The 17551-nt window shown below is 40.0% G+C and overlaps 1 protein-coding gene across 2 annotated transcripts; it reads left to right on the forward strand.

Annotated features, from left to right (window-relative positions):
* Positions 1-728: 728 nt before the first annotated feature.
* On the forward strand, positions 729-13574 carry LOC124692538 (regulator of nonsense transcripts UPF2). Of its 2 annotated transcripts, none has more exons than XM_047225935.1 (17): positions 729-895; positions 965-1107; positions 2466-2547; positions 4134-4336; positions 4720-5064; positions 5788-5892; positions 5991-6118; positions 6812-6985; positions 7093-7174; positions 7557-7832; positions 7912-8109; positions 8420-8521; positions 8609-8860; positions 8971-9189; positions 9379-9549; positions 10434-10619; positions 12135-13574. In XM_047225935.1, the coding sequence occupies exons 2-17, from the start codon at positions 1030-1032 to the stop codon at positions 13077-13079; spliced, it is 3546 nt and encodes a 1181-aa protein (XP_047081891.1). In that variant the 5' UTR covers positions 729-895; positions 965-1029; the 3' UTR covers positions 13080-13574. The 2 variants fall into 2 exon arrangements, with proteins under 2 accessions (XP_047081891.1, XP_047081890.1); XM_047225934.1 differs by having other exon boundaries at positions 730-895; positions 1019-1107.
* The last annotated feature ends 3977 nt before the right edge of the window (positions 13575-17551 follow it).

Genomic DNA, 17551 nt, shown 5'->3' on the forward strand with positions numbered 1-17551 from the left:
TAGGCGAAGCCCCGTCTTTAATTGCCTTTTCTTTTTTAGATCTAGGGTCTTCTATGCAAATTCTAGGGAGCAAGTAGTATTTTCGTTCTTACTTGAGGTTATTTCTGTAAAATGTTTGCAACTTAGGGGTCCTTCCAAACCCGTCTACCGTTCACAAAAATAGGTGGATGAAGATGGGGCGAAGCGTCCATTGCATCAGGATGGTTGCAGACTACAACCATGATGATCTTCACCTCACTCAGTTGACACGCAAGTAGATCTCACAATTCCCTAACATAATCTATTAAAATACTATTTTTTATTAAAACTCTACATATAGACTGAGATCCCCACTGTTTATGCCGCCAACGAGGCTGAACCCACATATGATGGATGCACTAGCTTCTTGAGAGGCGGCTGCAAGACCTTGGTAACCCTTTACTAGCCCATGCACTTAAATACTACTCTACTATACTACTCTACTAAGTACTATGGTTCTATAACACTACATTAATTTTTTTATTAAAAGTTTTGTTACAGTACCAAATTAGGCCTAAACGATGACTCAGCACAAACAAATCGCAATGACGGTTATTGTATTTTTCTCTTTCCGTGCCTTTTCTCTTCGTCCTGTCCTGACAAGTCCTTACCTAAATCTTTCCCATAGTGTACCACCGTGCCCTACAGCTGCTGCCGTGCCGCACCTTACCGTCACCGCCGGCGCCCCAATCCCCGCCCCGCCTCCGGCGCCTCAATCTCCCCGCCGACGCCTCAATCCGGCGCTCCACTCCCCCCGCCTCCCCACCCCCGACAACCCCGCCTCTCACACGCGTCGCTGCCGTCGCCGTTCCCGTTCTTCCTCGTCGGGACACCGGGTCTCCACCCCGTCCGCAGTCTTTGCCCCTTGAGTTTCGAGGTATGAGCCCGTTTTAATTCAGCGATTAGTTGAAAATCCCACTGACCTCCCCAACTTCTGGGTGCGCAAGTGCAGACCCGGCACACCATCTAGATCCGCCCCTGACTTTACCTGCTTGTATAGGTTGTAATAATATGGAGAACAGCCAGAGCGAGAACCTTACAGACACTAAGAAAGACGACGAGGCACGCCAAAGCAAACAGGAAGATGAGGTAATCCTTAGACACCACTGGTAGCGATATCTTAGCATATGGCTTGGTGGTATTTACTGATGTTGAGAACCTGCAATTATATGAGCCATTCTGCAATGGTTGTTATTGGCTTTCTATTGCTTTGCCCACCCGACAGTATTGTCCCATGACTACTAATAGTAGTAATCCGTGTCCTAGAAAAACCAATAGCAGTGATCTACCCTAATATTACTCTATTGGCAAGCTTGACACTTATAGCCTTATAGGGTGTGTTTGGTTTGAGCCCCAACAAGCCCTACCAATTTTTTGGCATTACCAAATCAAGGGCATGACCAAAATTTTGGTAAGATCATGTTTGGATTATAGCCATTGATCTTCCAAAATTTTGGTTGAATAGTTCCTCCGTTTGGTATGCAACTAAACTGATTTGGCATGCATTGAAGACTTAAACTGGCTAGTACTTGATCGCTGGCTTTACCAAAGAAGAAGCTTTTGCTCGTTGACCTGTAGCAAGAAAAGGAAAGCACCAATCGCCTGGGACCCACCAAGGAGAAGCGGGCACCAAAATTTTGGTCATGGATTTTCACGCCGTCAGCTCGCCTCGCACGGGTGGAAATCACACGGGCGGAGTGCAGCACACTTTGGCGAACCAATTTGTGGGCGTCGGTCCAAACAACGACCAAATTTCGTGGCTTGCCATTTTTTTTTGTATTGCATGCACCGGCTCTAAACCAAACACACCTATAGTGCTGTCATTCATTGAGGGAGAAGGTTAATGTTCTTAATGGTTAGTGGTTCTAATTAGTTGGGCGTTCAGTAGGCCTGCTATGATTAGCAAGTATTACTTCTGTTCCATAATATAGTACGTTTTGGCAAACTAAATTAGTACTGAGATTTAATGAGGTTCTTATCACCAACAGAACCTTTTCAGGCGGTGAAAAAGTCTGATTAACTTGACATAGAAATTTGTTCAGGCAGTTAGTACTACACAATAGTTTTGTCAAGGTTCTAAAAAGCACTAGGCGTTTCCTAGTTTTGCCTTTGCCTGGCGCCTATGTCGCCTAAGCGCACGCATAGGACGATTAAGCGCTAGGTGTTTTGCTGTGGCCTATTGTCTGGGCACGCCTTTTTTAACTATGAGTTTTGCTACTCTTTGTTGGTTTCTAGTTCCTATAGGGCTATAACTCGAGGTAGTTTCTTCAAATTGGACTATTGAGTATAGCTCAAGTGGTTTCATCATCTCTTCCTAGGGTTTTGTGACAGATCTTGTTTGAAGACTCATAACTCATTTGTGAATGTTTACATTGGCTCTCTGAGCTTTCTAATGCTGTATAAGTCAAGAATCCTTCTCGCTGATTCTAACTTCCAACTGTATGCAGGAGGCTCGTATTGAAGAATACAAAAGACTTATAGATCAAAAGACTGCCCTTCGCCGAAGCAACCAAAATCCTGAAAGACCAGGTAGTCATCTCTTATTAACATCGGTGTCCATTCCATAGAAGTTGGGATCGAAAGTTTGGTCTTATTTGAGTGTGACAAATTCATTTGCTTAAATTCATATGGATGTATAGCATGTGCACAATGTACAACTGCACAAAAATAATTCAAAGAGTGTTACAACCATTCTTTTGTTCTTATTCATATAAGGAGCGCCAAATCCACATTATGCAACTTGGAGGGGGCCATTATAGCTAATTTGGGTCAATTTAGAGAAAAATTACACACAATATTTAAGGGTTTTCACAACAAAAACTCAGCATAGGGGGGGGCCATGGCCCAAGCCTGCAGCCCCTAGCTCCGTCCCTGTTGCATACAGTATGAGTTTCTTGTTATTGTCTCCATCTTTGCAATTCAAATGTATTTATTTATTTGATAGACCAGTGCTGTATAAACTTCAAGTATCAACTATATTTTGACCTGTGTGTCATACTGTTAGGACTAGTACAATAGACCCAAGGTTCCGTGCATTTATATATCTATTATTAAAAAAAAAGGACGTACCCAGTGCTGAGAGCTCCCGCACTGTGCGGGGTCTGGGGAAGGTGTTAGTGGCAAGCCTTACCCTCACGAAGTGCAATGTGAGGAGACCGGGACTCGAACCTGGGACCTCTCGGTCACAGGCGGTGAGGCTCTACCGCTGCACCAGGCCCGCCCTTCTATTTATATATCTATTATACTTGATAAGAATTTATTTAAACTGCCCTCTTTTGGAACCACGATAGCAAAGCTTATCCCAGTCAGTAAATATTGAGATTCTACAACTAACTTGATTGCACAAGAGAGAACAGCACACAAACCAACTGCATACTGTTTATGAAGCTTTTAGCTGAGAATTTTGGCCTTTAACATCTCCATTCATGTGCATGAAGAGGGTGGGTGGAATGAGGTCGTTTCAATACAACTTCAAAGGCATATGAGCGAGGATGAACTGAGTGAATTCATGTCCACTATAAAGCAAGTATATAGGTATATTATAGGCGGTACATGAATAAAATTATGGAATATAACTGCATCTCAGCGGGAACTCAAAATGGAGGATGAGCTTCATGTAGCTCTTTATTTTGAAAAATTCAAAATGGTGAACAAAGCCTATTTTGTTACCTCTCTAGTTTAAGATGTACCTTGAAGTTCCTGATTTTTTCAGCCATAACTCGACAACTGGTATTATTGATGTTCTCTATCTATTAGCTTAGTGCTCTTATTTTATTGCATGTTAATCTTCTTGACTTTATAGTTTTATTAAGTTTCTTTACAACAAACATTTCTGAACGAGCTTTTGTTGCGGATGAGGAATCAAACAATCTTAGTTTATACACATATCTTTTTTAGTCGTAGCAATGAAAATAAGCTAGTACTCACTCAATTGCTCCATTTCACTAGTTATTTTTCTTTTTTTACTTATCTTTATCCCTTTTATGTTTTTTTGTTCTTCTCTATTCAAATGAGGATTAATATTTATAATCTTGAGTGGACAATTTCTGATCTCGACAATTCATGCACATGTTTTGGTGGCATTGGTATGATCTGATGTTATTCACTAATTTCAGATGTAAACTACCTGAGGACTCTTGACTCAAGCATTAAACGAAATACAACAGTGATAAAGAAGCTCAAAACAATAAATGATGAGCAAAAGGATGTATTAATGGATGAGTTGAAAAGTGTGAACTTGAGCAAATTTGTCAGTGAAGCAGTTTCTTATATTTGCGAAGCTAAACTTCGCTCTGCTGATATACAAGCTGCAGTTCAGGTAATTGATCTTACTAATCTGTATTCGCCACAGTACATAAGCAAAATAAATAAATCCCATGTGTCTTATAGCAGCTTCTGTGCGTTAGCAAGATATTTTGTTTGTTGGGCTTGTCTATTTCAAGCTTCTGGGTTACAGAACAAAGCATGTTCCCTGCTTTGGTGTGATCCTTTACATAATGCTTCTATAGATAATGTTAGTTATTTCACTTGGACTTATTGGTTTAGATCGTGCCATTACATACATTTTTTGTGTGCTTATTGTTGTTGTGTTGTTGCATGGCTTCATTGCGTCACTTTAGAGTTTGAGGTTTTGTTGATCATGATTATGTGAACCTCCAAATACTGAAATACATCACTTCTATGTGAATTTATGTAATGTAGGTTTGCTCATTGCTTCATCAAAGATACAAGGACTTCTCACCTTGTCTTATACAAGGTCTACTGAAGGTCTTCTTTCCTGGTAAATCTGGCGAGGATCTGGATCCAGACAAAAACTCGAGAGCTATGAAGAAAAGAAGCACCATGAAGCTTCTGGTTGAACTTTACTTTGTTGGAATTGTTGAAGATGCTAGTATCTTTGTAAACATTATGAAAGACCTTACATCACTGGAGCATTTGAAGGACCGGGAAGTAACTCAGACAAATCTGTCTCTTCTCTCTTCCTTTGTTCGTCAAGGGAGGTTATTTATAGGATTACAGTCTCATGGCCACGAGTCAAATGATGAGGTAAGAGATTTAAGTAGCAACATAGTTTTATTGGGTATCAAATGGTCTCCGAACAAGATGATCATCACATTTGACTTCAACTATAATAGGTAGAGTAGCTGCTTTTTACTAAGTTTGAGGCACATCAGTGATCCCCAAAGTTACATCTTTTTTTGAATAAGTGCACAAGCTGTTTGCAACATTTCAAAATAACCGGGAATACTGAAATTGATAAGGCTCCAACTAATGGAAAGTTGGCACGAACATGGTTTTTGAGTCGCTGTATAGTCGCCGAGTCGTTTTCCAAAAATCACGGCGACTCGCGACTATACAGCGACTTATGGCGACTATACAGCTTTTTTGGTCGACTATACATGAGCCGCAGCCTCAGGCGACTCACTTTTGAGTCGCGACTCAAAAACCATGGGCACGAATCAAGCTTATAATAACAAGATGGCTGCCTTATATGAATGAAAGGGTTGGGAACTTCAGGAGCTGTAATTTACTCATTGATGTGCAGTTTGCACTTACACTAGAGCCTAAGCATGGGAGGGACCTGCATGCATGGAATTCTAATTATGATAATTGGGCCTGCTCTCACCATCCTATGCTATTTTATACACTATTCCCAAAGTCTACCAGTGCAGCATGTCTAATCTTATATGCTACCGCTTGGTCAGAAGACAGATCTGTTTAAGTGTCCATACTGAGGTAACCTACCAATACTTTTTCTATTTGATGCAGTTCTTTAAGGACCTAAATGTTACTGCTGATCAGAAGAAGTTCTTCAAGAAAGTGTTGAATTCTTACTATGATGCTGTGTCTGAACTACTGCAATCAGAAAATGCGGTAACTACACCTTTTCTGTTTATAAGTTTGCACTCCTATTTTTCTGTGACTGCCATCTAATATCTTACTGCATGTACCCAACCATCCACTATATCCAGTCTCTTCGTCTGATGGAGGCAGAGAATGCAAAAGTTTTAAGTGCCAAAGGTGAACTAAGTGATGAGAACACAGCTTCATATGAGAAACTCCGGAAGTCTTTTGATCAGTTACTACGTGGTGTATCCTCGTGAGTATCTATTCGAGAATGTCATTTCCAATCTGTCTGTGTACTGACATATAGCAGCATAATCTGCGGTTTGTCCAGTTCTGTTATATGTTGGCTTGTGGCATATGATAACATTTTCAGGGGATCTATGGTTGGTGAATACAGCAGATAAGGCTTGGCCCTTGTAATTTACTAGCTGTATTTGTTATTACCACTCATGCTCTATCTCCTTAATAACGTAACTAAATAATCTGATCATATGAAAATATTATATTTACTTCATACCCATTGCAACTACGTGACAACATAAACTGTCTGCATAGGATCGGCTTCCCAATACCTCAAAATTTCAGCAGATAATTTATTTTGATTCTGTAGTCTGTACTATTGCTTCTTTTATTTTTCAGATTCAAACAAATATTTTCTTCTTTGTTCATGTTTTCTACTAAGGGGAAGACCTGAAAACATGTATTAAAACGAGAACACATCATCTCAATTAATTTAAAGCTAATTATGTTTTACATTCAGCATTAAAAAAGACCATAAAATGTTCAGTTGTATCTTCTAATATGTGTTAGAAAGGACAGAACAACTTTTCCCTTGACTTGAATAATTGTTAATGTTGTGCCTTCTAGCATGTCAACCATTTCATACAATTTTGTATATAAATATTTATGTATGATTAATGAGGATCTGCAATCTTTTCATGTACAGGTTAGCTGAAGCTATTGACTTGCAGCCTCCAGTGCTGCCAGATGATGGGAATACAACAAGGGTTACTACAGGAACCGATGTCACCCCCTCTCCCGGAAAAGAACCATCTATACTCGAACCTATTTGGGATGATGATGATACCAAGACTTTTTATGAATCTTTACCTGATCTAAGGTTTTTCTCTTCATACCATCAATAATTCTCTAGCTTTGCCGTGAACTACACTAATTCTGTTATTTACTAGATTATTCTTCTGACTACATAACCTACTTTCTGAGCAGAGCATTTGTGCCTGCTGTGTTACTGGGAGAGGCTGAACAAAAGGTGAATGAGCAACACGCTAAGGGCCGTGAACAGTCTAGTGTAAGAATCTGATACCTTCAAAGCAGTACATTCTGCCAGTTCACTTGGTATTGTCTGGGAAGATTTTATAATACTACCTTTCTTTTGTAAACTGGATTGTTCTCAAAGTGGTGTAAATTGGATTGTTAGATGCCATTATGTTATTATGCATTGTTCGCTTCATATCAGCAGTGTAGAACTGATCTTTTCGTTTGTAAACATTTTTTTCTGATATCCGGATTCACCTCTTGCTTTGTGTTGCTTATTTCTTTGGATAGCAAGTGTGAACAACATGTGGTTTGTTTTTAAGCGGTGTAAACGGAATTTCAATTTTCTCTCATTTAGCATTTCACTTTTGTTCGGGTTTAGCAGAAAATGATTTTTATGGATTTTGTTTTTGAAGGAGTCCATCACCGAACAAGAGACTGAAGTACATGACATTGCTCAAACTTCTTCTGCTGAAGATCAACTAGAGGGAAAGGCAGATGATGTACCGAAGGATAGTGAGGACAAAGACAAAGATAAGGGAAAAGATGCAGAAAAATCCAAAGAGAAGGATTTAGACAGGAAAACTGAAAAAGATAAAGAGAAAGTAAGAGCCTTGGATGGTGGAAATTTGGATAATCTGCTACAGAGGCTGCCAGGATGTGTTAGCCGTGATCTTATTGATCAATTGACGGTATATACTCCTATTCTGTTGTCTGCCCTTTCTATATTTAAGGTTCATTATCATTCTCAAGCTACTTCGATTTCTCCAGGTTGAGTTTTGCTACCTAAATTCTAAAGCAAGTCGGAAGAAACTTGCGCGGGCCTTATTCAGTGTTCCAAGGACTTCTCTAGAGCTTTTACCTTACTATTCTCGGTTGGTTGCCACATTGTCATCATGTATGAAAGATGTCCCTAGTATGCTTCTTGCCATGCTCGAAGAGGAGTTCAACTTCTTAATAAATAAGAAGGTATGATTATATTTACTCGGTAGTTCCATTGCTTCCTTTTGCTCATTGGTAAATTCCTGGTTCTTATTCATATTATTTTGTCTTCTCTATCCATGATAATATTTACGATTTAGAGTTAATTGTGTAATCTGAGCTGAGCTAAGCAACTAACATCAATATAAACAATAAATCATGGATCAAACATCTCCAGAACCTCCCCCATATCCTTGAAGTTAGGAGGAACTTGGGAGTTCAAATCCAGGGGAGCAGGATATCCAGATTAACTTATGTACCTTGACTAACTATTCTTCCTTTTCTGTTTCATTTTCAGGATCAAATCAACATTGAAACAAAAATAAAAAACATAAGATTTATTGGTGAGCTTTGCAAATTCAAAATTGCACCGGCAGCTCTTGTTTTTAGTTGTTTGAAGGTACCTGTCTTATGCATGGAGTAGTAATTTCTATGTTGTTTGACTTCTGCCTGTAGCTTAGAGAAATCTTATTGTTTAATTTTGTAGGCTTGTCTGGATGATTTCAGTCATCATAACATTGATGTGGCCTGCAACCTTCTCGAGACATGTGGACGTTTCTTATATCGTTCACCTGAAACTACTATTCGCATGGCTAACATGCTGGAGATACTGATGCGATTGAAAAATGTTAAGAATTTGGATCCGCGCCACAGTACACTTGTAGAAAATGCCTACTACCTTTGTAAACCGCCTGAAAGATCTGCCAGAGTTTCAAAAGTTCGTCCACCTCTGTATCAAGTAAGATTTGCACTGCTGCTTTGGCCCTTCCTGTTTTGCTAATCCTCCGCATTGAACTTATCTATAGAGTGCAATTGAATAATATATGCCATCTTTTTCTTCCTCTGCAGTACATAAGGAAGTTGCTTTTCTCAGATCTTGACAAATCAAGTGTTGAGCATGTTCTTCGCCAGTTACGCAAGCTACCTTGGGTAGAGTGTCAGCAATACCTTGTAAAGTGCTTTCTAAAGGTTCACAAAGGAAAGTACAGCCAAGTTCATCTAATTGCTCTTCTCACTGCTGGGCTTAGTCGTTATCACGACGACTTTGCTGTTGCAGTGGTAGATGAGGTTAGTTCCTTTAGTTGAAGCCTTAAACAAGTCTTTGATCCCAAGAGAATTTTCTATTTGCAATAATTTACTTCTATTGTGGGCAAAGTTAACCCTTGATTGATGAACATGGCTGTATTTAGCTTATTTTGGAGCAGGTGCAATCAGCTGGCATCTGATTGATTTATTTTATTTTCTAATTTGACTTAGGTCTTAGAAGAGATAAGGGTTGGGCTGGAGTTGAATGACTATGCGATGCAGCAAAGGCGACTTGCGCATATGAGATTTCTTGGAGAGCTGTACAGCTACAAGCATATTGACTCCTCAGTTGTATTTGAGACATTATACCTCATCATTGTGTTTGGTCATGGGACTAATGAAGTAAGCATTTACATCCTTTGGTGGAGATGTTGTTATCCTTAATTCCTTTTTCGGTGCTATTTCTTATCTCATAATTTGATTTAGATGCTGGCACGTAAATGCTTATGCAACATCTGACAATAACACTAGATGTTACTAGAAATGTTATTTAGAATTATTGGGTTTTTCTATAAGTTGGCAACATATCCTATGCAAGTCACCCTCCATTCCATGGCTTTTGGGTGGAGCACCAAAATCAGCACAGAAGTTCTCCAAAACAATTCTGGATGTGCTTCTCAAGTTACTCCATCTACATAATAATTTGAAGTTCAAATCCATTCTAATTTATATTTGGGGTTACACATAATGAGAAAAATCTGACAGATGATAAATCAAAGTAAAGAAGCCAAATGCTACTATTCACAGCAAACCTTCATCCTTTCCCCATAACACATTTATATTTGCAGCTGTATTTTTCAGTAGTGCTTGAATACTAAAAGCGGCATCAATTCTTATTAGTAAATTTCATGCTGATTTGGTGTTCAAATTGATGTGCAGAGCGTTGTTACACATGATATGGTGCACTGTATGTATGAGAATGATGTTGATTAAGCATATCCCTTTTCCTTCTTTTCCTGGTAGAGCTCAAGAGTCAATTGAGCAAAATGTTATTTGCTTTGTGTTCTTGACTTCGTGTACATGTTAGTTGTTAAAACTTTACCATCTGAAATTTTCAGCTATATGCCTATATAGAACCATCAAATTATTTCTTATGCGGGATAAGTATTCGCCTCCTAAAAAAGGACGACATGAACCTTAATTTCCTTACTTTTATGTTTCATAGTACTTATTGCAAGCTTATGTTTGAGAATGATTGTTAACTGTTTCATTTCTTTCTTGCACAGCAAGATGTGTTGGATCCACCAGAAGATTGCTTCAGGATCAGGTTGATCATAACACTTCTGCAGACTTGTGGCCACTATTTCACTAGGGGCTCATCCAAAAGAAAGCTTGACAAGTTCTTGTTACATTTTCAAAGATACATTATTATGAAAGGCCCCTTACCGCTTGACATAGAATTTGACATTCAGGTTAGTTTCTTTCTCATGTATCCAACTCCCAGCATGGATAAATGCTTCTGTTAGCTCCTTGTGTGAACAATTTGCCAACATACATAAATACGTACTGAGTATGTGAGTTTCTCCATTATAAATGTTGGTCTGTAAAATAAAGAAATAACTAGTAGCTCTAAGACAGTTACCGTTAAATATAGTTAAATTCCCGATGTTGGTAGACAAGAATATTTGTCTAGTTGGTTCTGTATTCTGATTACAGGAAAAGAATTTTTTTAACCCATGAGTCAAATGACTTAACCGTAGAAATAGTAGCATCCACATTTATAATAGTTATTAACCAAGGAATTCTGACGAGCTGCTGAAGATAGGCTGACTTAGTAATAGTCGAATACATTTCAAGTAAAATAAAATAAAATAGTCGAATACATTTTGTAAGGGCATCTGAAGATCCATGGACTTATTCAGGACTTACATTCTTACAATCATAGTGAAACCTGACAGTCTCAACCCAGGTTAGCGCAGAACCATAGTCAACAAGCCTCTAAGCAACCCCTATTTCACCCTTAGTCGGCAACAGATAGCTCAAATGGTATAAGCAGGGAAAAATACCCCCCAAGTACCATGAGGTCATTACACTTACAGTCTAATGCAGAAACTCGGTCAAACTTAGAGAAGTTTGACTTAGGACAAACATAGAACTTCAATTATGTTGGAACGAAGGGATTATCTCACACTTGGTCGGTAAACGATAGCTCAAATGTATAATTGGGGAAAAGACCTCCCAAGTCCCGTGAGGTCATTACACTTACAGATTAAAACACTTGATAGAACAAAAAAATAGCAGCACTGAACTAGCGACAGCAATGATGCCAGGCTCTCGCAGTATCATCCTTCTGAAGATGAAGACCTGACTGCACCCACTGCATCTCCAGCTTACGGGCAAGATGTTTGAGCTTGGCGACTGCCAACTTTCATTCTGAAATGCGAGACCTCCAAGCCACCTTATAGAAAATTATGATAACGCAAGCATATGTCAAATGTCCTCCAGAATTGACATGTTTTTTTCTAAACACTATCCTATTGAATGCTACATATGATATTCTTTTTTTCACCCAGGCAGCAAATATTCAAACCAGAACACAATGCCCGTTTCCTGCCCTTAGAGAATATGCAATAACAGTCCGCAATTGTTTTGCGGGTGGATGCTATTAAAACCTTAAAATGCAATAGGTAAAAAGAGAGAAGTATATGGTGTTGAGCCTCAGTTTTGGAAGCGGCAGTAAGGCACATGTCCCAAAGTAAATATGTTATAGAAATGGAAAATCAAATATCTTAGACCAACATTTTTCTTTGCCAGGCAATAATGTTATTGCGATGAATCATATTTTATTGCTGATATTTTTATCTTACAGAAGCAAAGGACAAGTCGACATGATAGTTCTGTAGTTTTGAATGCAGAATTAAATTAAAAGTCTTATAACCTTTTACTTGCACATTTTCTTCAGCAAGCTCATCCATATGTTCTTTCAGGATTTGTTTGCTGATCTACGACCAAACATGACCAGATATTCATCAATAGATGAACTTAACTCCGCATTGGCCGAGCTTGAAGAACACGAGCGTGCAGCCTCAGTAGAGAAGCCTGAAAGTGAAAGGCACTCAGACAACGAATCTCAGAAGAAGCAGCCACATGATGCTGCTTCGAATGGAGCCCAGGGAAATGGAAAGGATCACAGAGAGGGTGCAGATAGTGAGAGCTATTCAGATGGTGGCAGCGTTGATGGTCGTGAAGATGAGGAAGATCTTCTGTCTGAGGAGAAATCAAATGATGCATCAGAGAATGAAGGTGACGATGAGGACGATGGGATGCCTGTTGGTTCTGATGAAGATGAGGCTGTTGAGGTTAGACAAAAGGTGGTGCAGATTGATCTTAAGGAGCAAGAAGACTTTGACCGTGAGCTGAAAGCCCTTCTGCATGAGAGCTTGGAGTCACGTAAGTCGGAGGTGCGTTCCAGGTCCACTTTGAACATGAAGGTACCAATGAATGTGCTTGAAAGTTCAAAGGACCCGAGAGCCACAGAGTCTGAGAGTGGAGAAGAAACTGTGGATGAAGAGGGTGGTAATGCTGGTGGTGGCAGCAAGGTACGTGTTAAGGTGCTAATGAAGAAAGGGCACAAACAACAGACAAGGCAGATGTTCATCCCCAGTGACTCTGCTCTGGTACAGAGCACAAAGCAGCAAGAAGCTGCCGAGCTTGAGGAGAAGCAAAACATTAAGCGGAGGATCCTTGAATACAATGAGAGGGAGGAGGAAGAAATGAATGGCGGGTCGTCACAAACGGGGAATTGGGGCCAAGGAGGGAGCAACACCGGCAGCAGTATTAGATCAGGTGGGCGGGGCAATTGGGATGGTTGGATCAGAGGAGGTGCCCGCCGTGCTGGTGGTTTCTACCAGGGATATGGCAGGAGAAGATGAATTGCGGCGTGAATGCTAGTTGTCCTGGGGTTTTTGACAGGGCAATGGTCTGTTACTCCTGATGGAGAAGTGGATGCCTTGAAGGCGTCTGACAGGAGGTAAACCGGACGATAGAAAAACTTTCCACCTCTGAATATAAGCGGTGTGTCGGCTATAGTGCCGATCGCACATGACAATAAGACAACACTTCCACCAACGAAGGACAAGACCATCCGAAGGGGCTATTTTGCTCTGATGTTCTTTAGGAGCACATTGGCCTGACTGTGAATGTGTACATATGGTTTTCGTTGATCCTCGAGTGATGATTTGCTTCAGCTGTAAACTTAGCGAGCATGCATATTTACCTGAATGTAGATGTGGTTCTGTTATTTAATTACAGCACAGAGCTTCCATGTGGCAGTAATGTTCCTCGGATGCCATTTGTAAGTCTGTAAACAAGAAATGAGAATAAACATTCTAAGTCGGTGACCACGGCCCATGCTCATTTTGTGTCTTTATATGCAGCAATGATGATATTCCAGGATTATCCTGAAACCGGGAACACGTGCCAATCATTTTATTTTGCACTACACCGCTCTTGTACGTACCAAATTGGTACTAGCAAACAGCCCGTGAATCGGGGAGGGACCGGAGAAACAAACTCTGTCCATCCATAGTCGCCGCTGCGTAGCCTCTCTTTCTAGTTTCTACCTCTCTTTTTTCCAGTGATGCAGGAGCTAGCACTAGGAGAAAGCTACAAACAATGTCCGGATGGCATCCGGAATACCTCAGATCGATCGCTAGCCGCCGGATGTACGTATATATTCTGCCAGCCGGCCCGTGCTTCGTGTCGCCTCCCTTGTGGAGTTGTGACGGCTCCGTGAAGAATCTCATGTGGTGGAAGAAAGGCGAACCTTTGACTCTTGTCACGGAGATCCCCGAGTACAATTTGTGCTAGATTCTGCATCATCGGCATCGCATTACCAGCCATCTTCTTTTTCGTTTCAGTGCGCGCCCGAGCCTTCTTTCATTCGGGTGCATGTGTTCGGTGCTTTCTGCTTCTGCTCCCGGCCGCTGGTACGTTTTGTAGTATGCTATGCTTCTCTCTAGTTGGATAGAGATGCATCTCCCTCTCACCGGCCTTTGATGTGAAAAGGCAAGGCTCTAGTACTAGCAGTGCCTTTCTTCGTGTGCAAGCTATCACCCGTATATGCATTCCCATCTCTTTTACACAGGATTTTGTTTCAACATGTTATTCTCTCCTAGCATTCTTTTTACACATGTACATACTCCAATAATCCAAAGCATGACCGCGACAGGGATATATATAAGCAAACCTTGCTTCTTCTTTTTTCGGTGAGGAAAGCAAGTAAACCTTGCTTCTTTTTTTCGGTGAGGAAAGCAAGATCTTGCTTCTTGCATGCATGGCGCTGGATAGTATCTAGAGAAGTTGCACATAACCACAACCGCAAGAATTCTAATCACAAAACCACAACCGCAAGAATTCTAATCACAAAACCGCAAGTTTTGGGGTACGTTGTTTCAGATAACCTAAATCTCGTGATTTATTAAGTTTGACACCGCTTCTAACAACTTGGGCCCACAAGGGCCACAACTTAGGTGCCACATGGACAGGGCGCCGGACTTGTGTACCCAGGTTATTAAAATCCATGTCAAACTCCAAGATTTTGAATAATAGTGAAATAGACAGGTCAGTCTATACGACAGTAATAGAGGAGATTAAAACCTTATTAAAGGTCCGTCACGCTTGTATTACTCATGTTAAGAGATGTTAGAATGTTAGTGGTAATTTCATGGAAAATTATGCTAGAATTAATGCTCAGACGGCAGTGTGGCTTGCCTTGGGGTCTGTCAAGCGCATGTCATAGAGATTGTAACCCCTGATATTTTTGAGTAATACAAGAATGAATCGCAATTTTTTTTTGCGAGATTTGGGTTCTCTAAAACAATTTACCTCAAAGGTTTTGGTTTTCTGATTAAAAATCCTTTGGTTGTGGTTTGTGAAACCAACACCCCAATACTTGTGGTTAATTTTGTGAGATTTGCTCTAGTATCTACATGTACCACATACTGAATATCCTACCTCGCTATATAATTCTGTGTCCAAAATGGAAGAGCCTGTTGTGGAAAAGCTAGCTCAAGTTTATGGTGGCAAACATTCTTTTCATGATTTATATGTCAGCTGAAAGTAGAGAATGCCAAAGATCTGTATCACGCACTTGGCGCTGCAGGGTGTGGCTCTTTTGCACGAGGGTATTTGATTTGATCCATCTATTCAGGTAGGGTCAAGCTCCCACCTAGCTTGAAGGGACTTAACAAACTTGCCTTTTCTTTCTTCTCCTTTTGTTCCAGTGATGTGCTTGCTTAGTGGCAACCACCGCTGAATTGCAATTCAGATGCAGCAGTGCCGCCCATGAGCTAGGTTGCGCCGCTGCCTGATAGAAAGCGAGCCTACAGTTTTGAAGGATTGTTAAGGCAAAAGTGAATTGGTATTTGGTAAGAAACACTAGCACTATAGCACGTATTCATCTTTCGGGTACAACAAAAATTCTCAAAACTTGCCCAATAGCACGTGGAAGTACTTTGAGGTGTCTGAATAAAAAATTATTACTACCTAAGTGTACCGACATACACTAGGACAGTAACCCAAAAGGCTCTGTTTCAGCATCCAAATCGACATATGCTGCTCGATAAAAAAAATACTGTGAAAACACGTCAGACTGACTAGGGAAGTCGGAAAATAAAGCACTTTTTCACTCACATAAAATAGAAAGAAACAAAGTGCCGATTTAGTTTCAACACCTCTAGTGATGAACACGCAGATAGCTAGGGAGCAGCTAGACTAGGAATATGGTGACCAAGCATGACTGAACTTTAGACCGGAGGAAGAAGAACCACTGTTATAGTTTCAACCAGTACGTGCTGCAAAAGCAGCAAAGCACTAGATGCGTTGTACCTGCATCAAGCATATGCTTGGCTTTCGCACGGGTCATGTCGATCGATCGTCACAACTCACAACTCATAACGTATAAAGGTATCGTGAATTGTGATGACTAGATCGTTAGCGTGTCCACACTCAAAATTGTAGATGCAAGTTACCAGTAGTTTATAACAAGGTGTTCTTTTTTCGCACGTTTAATTAGTTCGAAGTTGGTCGTCTTAGAAATGGTGCAGAAAGTTACCGTGTCTTGATCATGATCGTCTCATATAGAGAAAATATCGGATGTAAATCAAGTTACCGTGGAAACCAGTGAATACCAAGTTTATGTTTCAAAGTTTATTAAAAATCTGAAAAAATATAGTGTGTCGGAAAGGTGGCGTTCTACAAACATGTATGATTTCAGGTTTAAAACGAATTCATCTCGGAGGTATTTAATATGCTCGTAGATTTTTCAAAAACATACAAACGTTGTTTACACGGAGTTTACATCGTAACTTGGTGTTGAGAGAATACTTTCTCCTAATACAAAGCTTTCTCACAAAAGCTTTATCTTCTGTGGCGAAAAAATTACAAAAACTACAATCAGGTAAACTAATTAAGGAAAATTAGTAAAACAACATGAAAAATGATAAATCAGAAATCAAAATAAAATGTTTATAAATATTCTAGGAACACTAGGGATTTTGAGAAATAGAGAGTATCCGTAAATTGTCTACTATTCCCTCCTTCCCAAAGTAGGATGCTTATAGATTTTTTTTTGTCAAAGTCAAACTTTTTTACAGTCATTCTTGGTCTTTTAAATTCCTTGATGTAGAGTAGTTAAACCATTTACAATAATTCTTGGGTTTTTTCAATATTTTCTTGGAATATTTACTGATTCCCCAAATATATTTGTATCTTGAATACAATTTCAGGTTAATTTTTCAAATCCCATTTTCCCTAACATTCCTACAATTTTCTATTTTCTAACTTCTCATGGTGGATCATACATTATGTGCGCAGAACTATCACCGTTTTTGGGTGAAAACCACCATTTCTCCCTCAGTTGTCTGAGTTTCGATTTCATGAGTTGGCTTAGAAATTAGATAAATTTGTCATTTTAAACATATATTTGAGGGGCCACATATTTTTTTTTTATTGTGGGTGAGGGGTTACAAGACATACATATGTGCATCTAAGAATTTCAAGTCCCACGGTCCACCTTGGAGGCCTGTGGCAGCCGACCCATACATTAGGAAACGATGCTTTATCATTTTTTGTTTTAAGGGAAACGTTTGCGTACGATGGACTTGCTACTTCTGATCAGCTGGTACGCGCGCATGAGACTAGGAAATGTGCAAAGTTTGCTCAGTTTGCGGTCATGCATGCTGACTCACCAGTCACCGATTAACAAGTTCACAAGTCACAAGGTTAATACGGAGTACCTTTAACAAAAAGGCAATTAAACTTGTCTGGCCTACACTGAGGCTGCCCCGCTCCGATCCTAGCTCAGCTCGGATGAGTCGGATAAGTCGGCTGAGAATTAGCTTAA

The sequence above is a fragment of the Lolium rigidum genome, chromosome 2, assembly GCF_022539505.1.
Source record: "Lolium rigidum isolate FL_2022 chromosome 2, APGP_CSIRO_Lrig_0.1, whole genome shotgun sequence".
In the NCBI taxonomy this organism is placed as follows: Eukaryota; Viridiplantae; Streptophyta; class Magnoliopsida; order Poales; family Poaceae; genus Lolium; species Lolium rigidum.

Bases quoted from the DNA above. Each gene is read 5' to 3' on its own strand.
- LOC124692538 (XM_047225935.1), top strand. From the start codon at position 1,030: ATGGAGAACAGCCAGAGCGAGAACCTTACAGACACTAAGAAAGACGAC. The intron at 5,065-5,787 runs GTAAGAGATTTA...TATTTGATGCAG, and splicing joins GCCACGAGTCAAATGATGAG to TTCTTTAAGGACCTAAATGT. The intron at 8,522-8,608 runs GTACCTGTCTTA...TTAATTTTGTAG, and splicing joins TTGTTTTTAGTTGTTTGAAG to GCTTGTCTGGATGATTTCAG.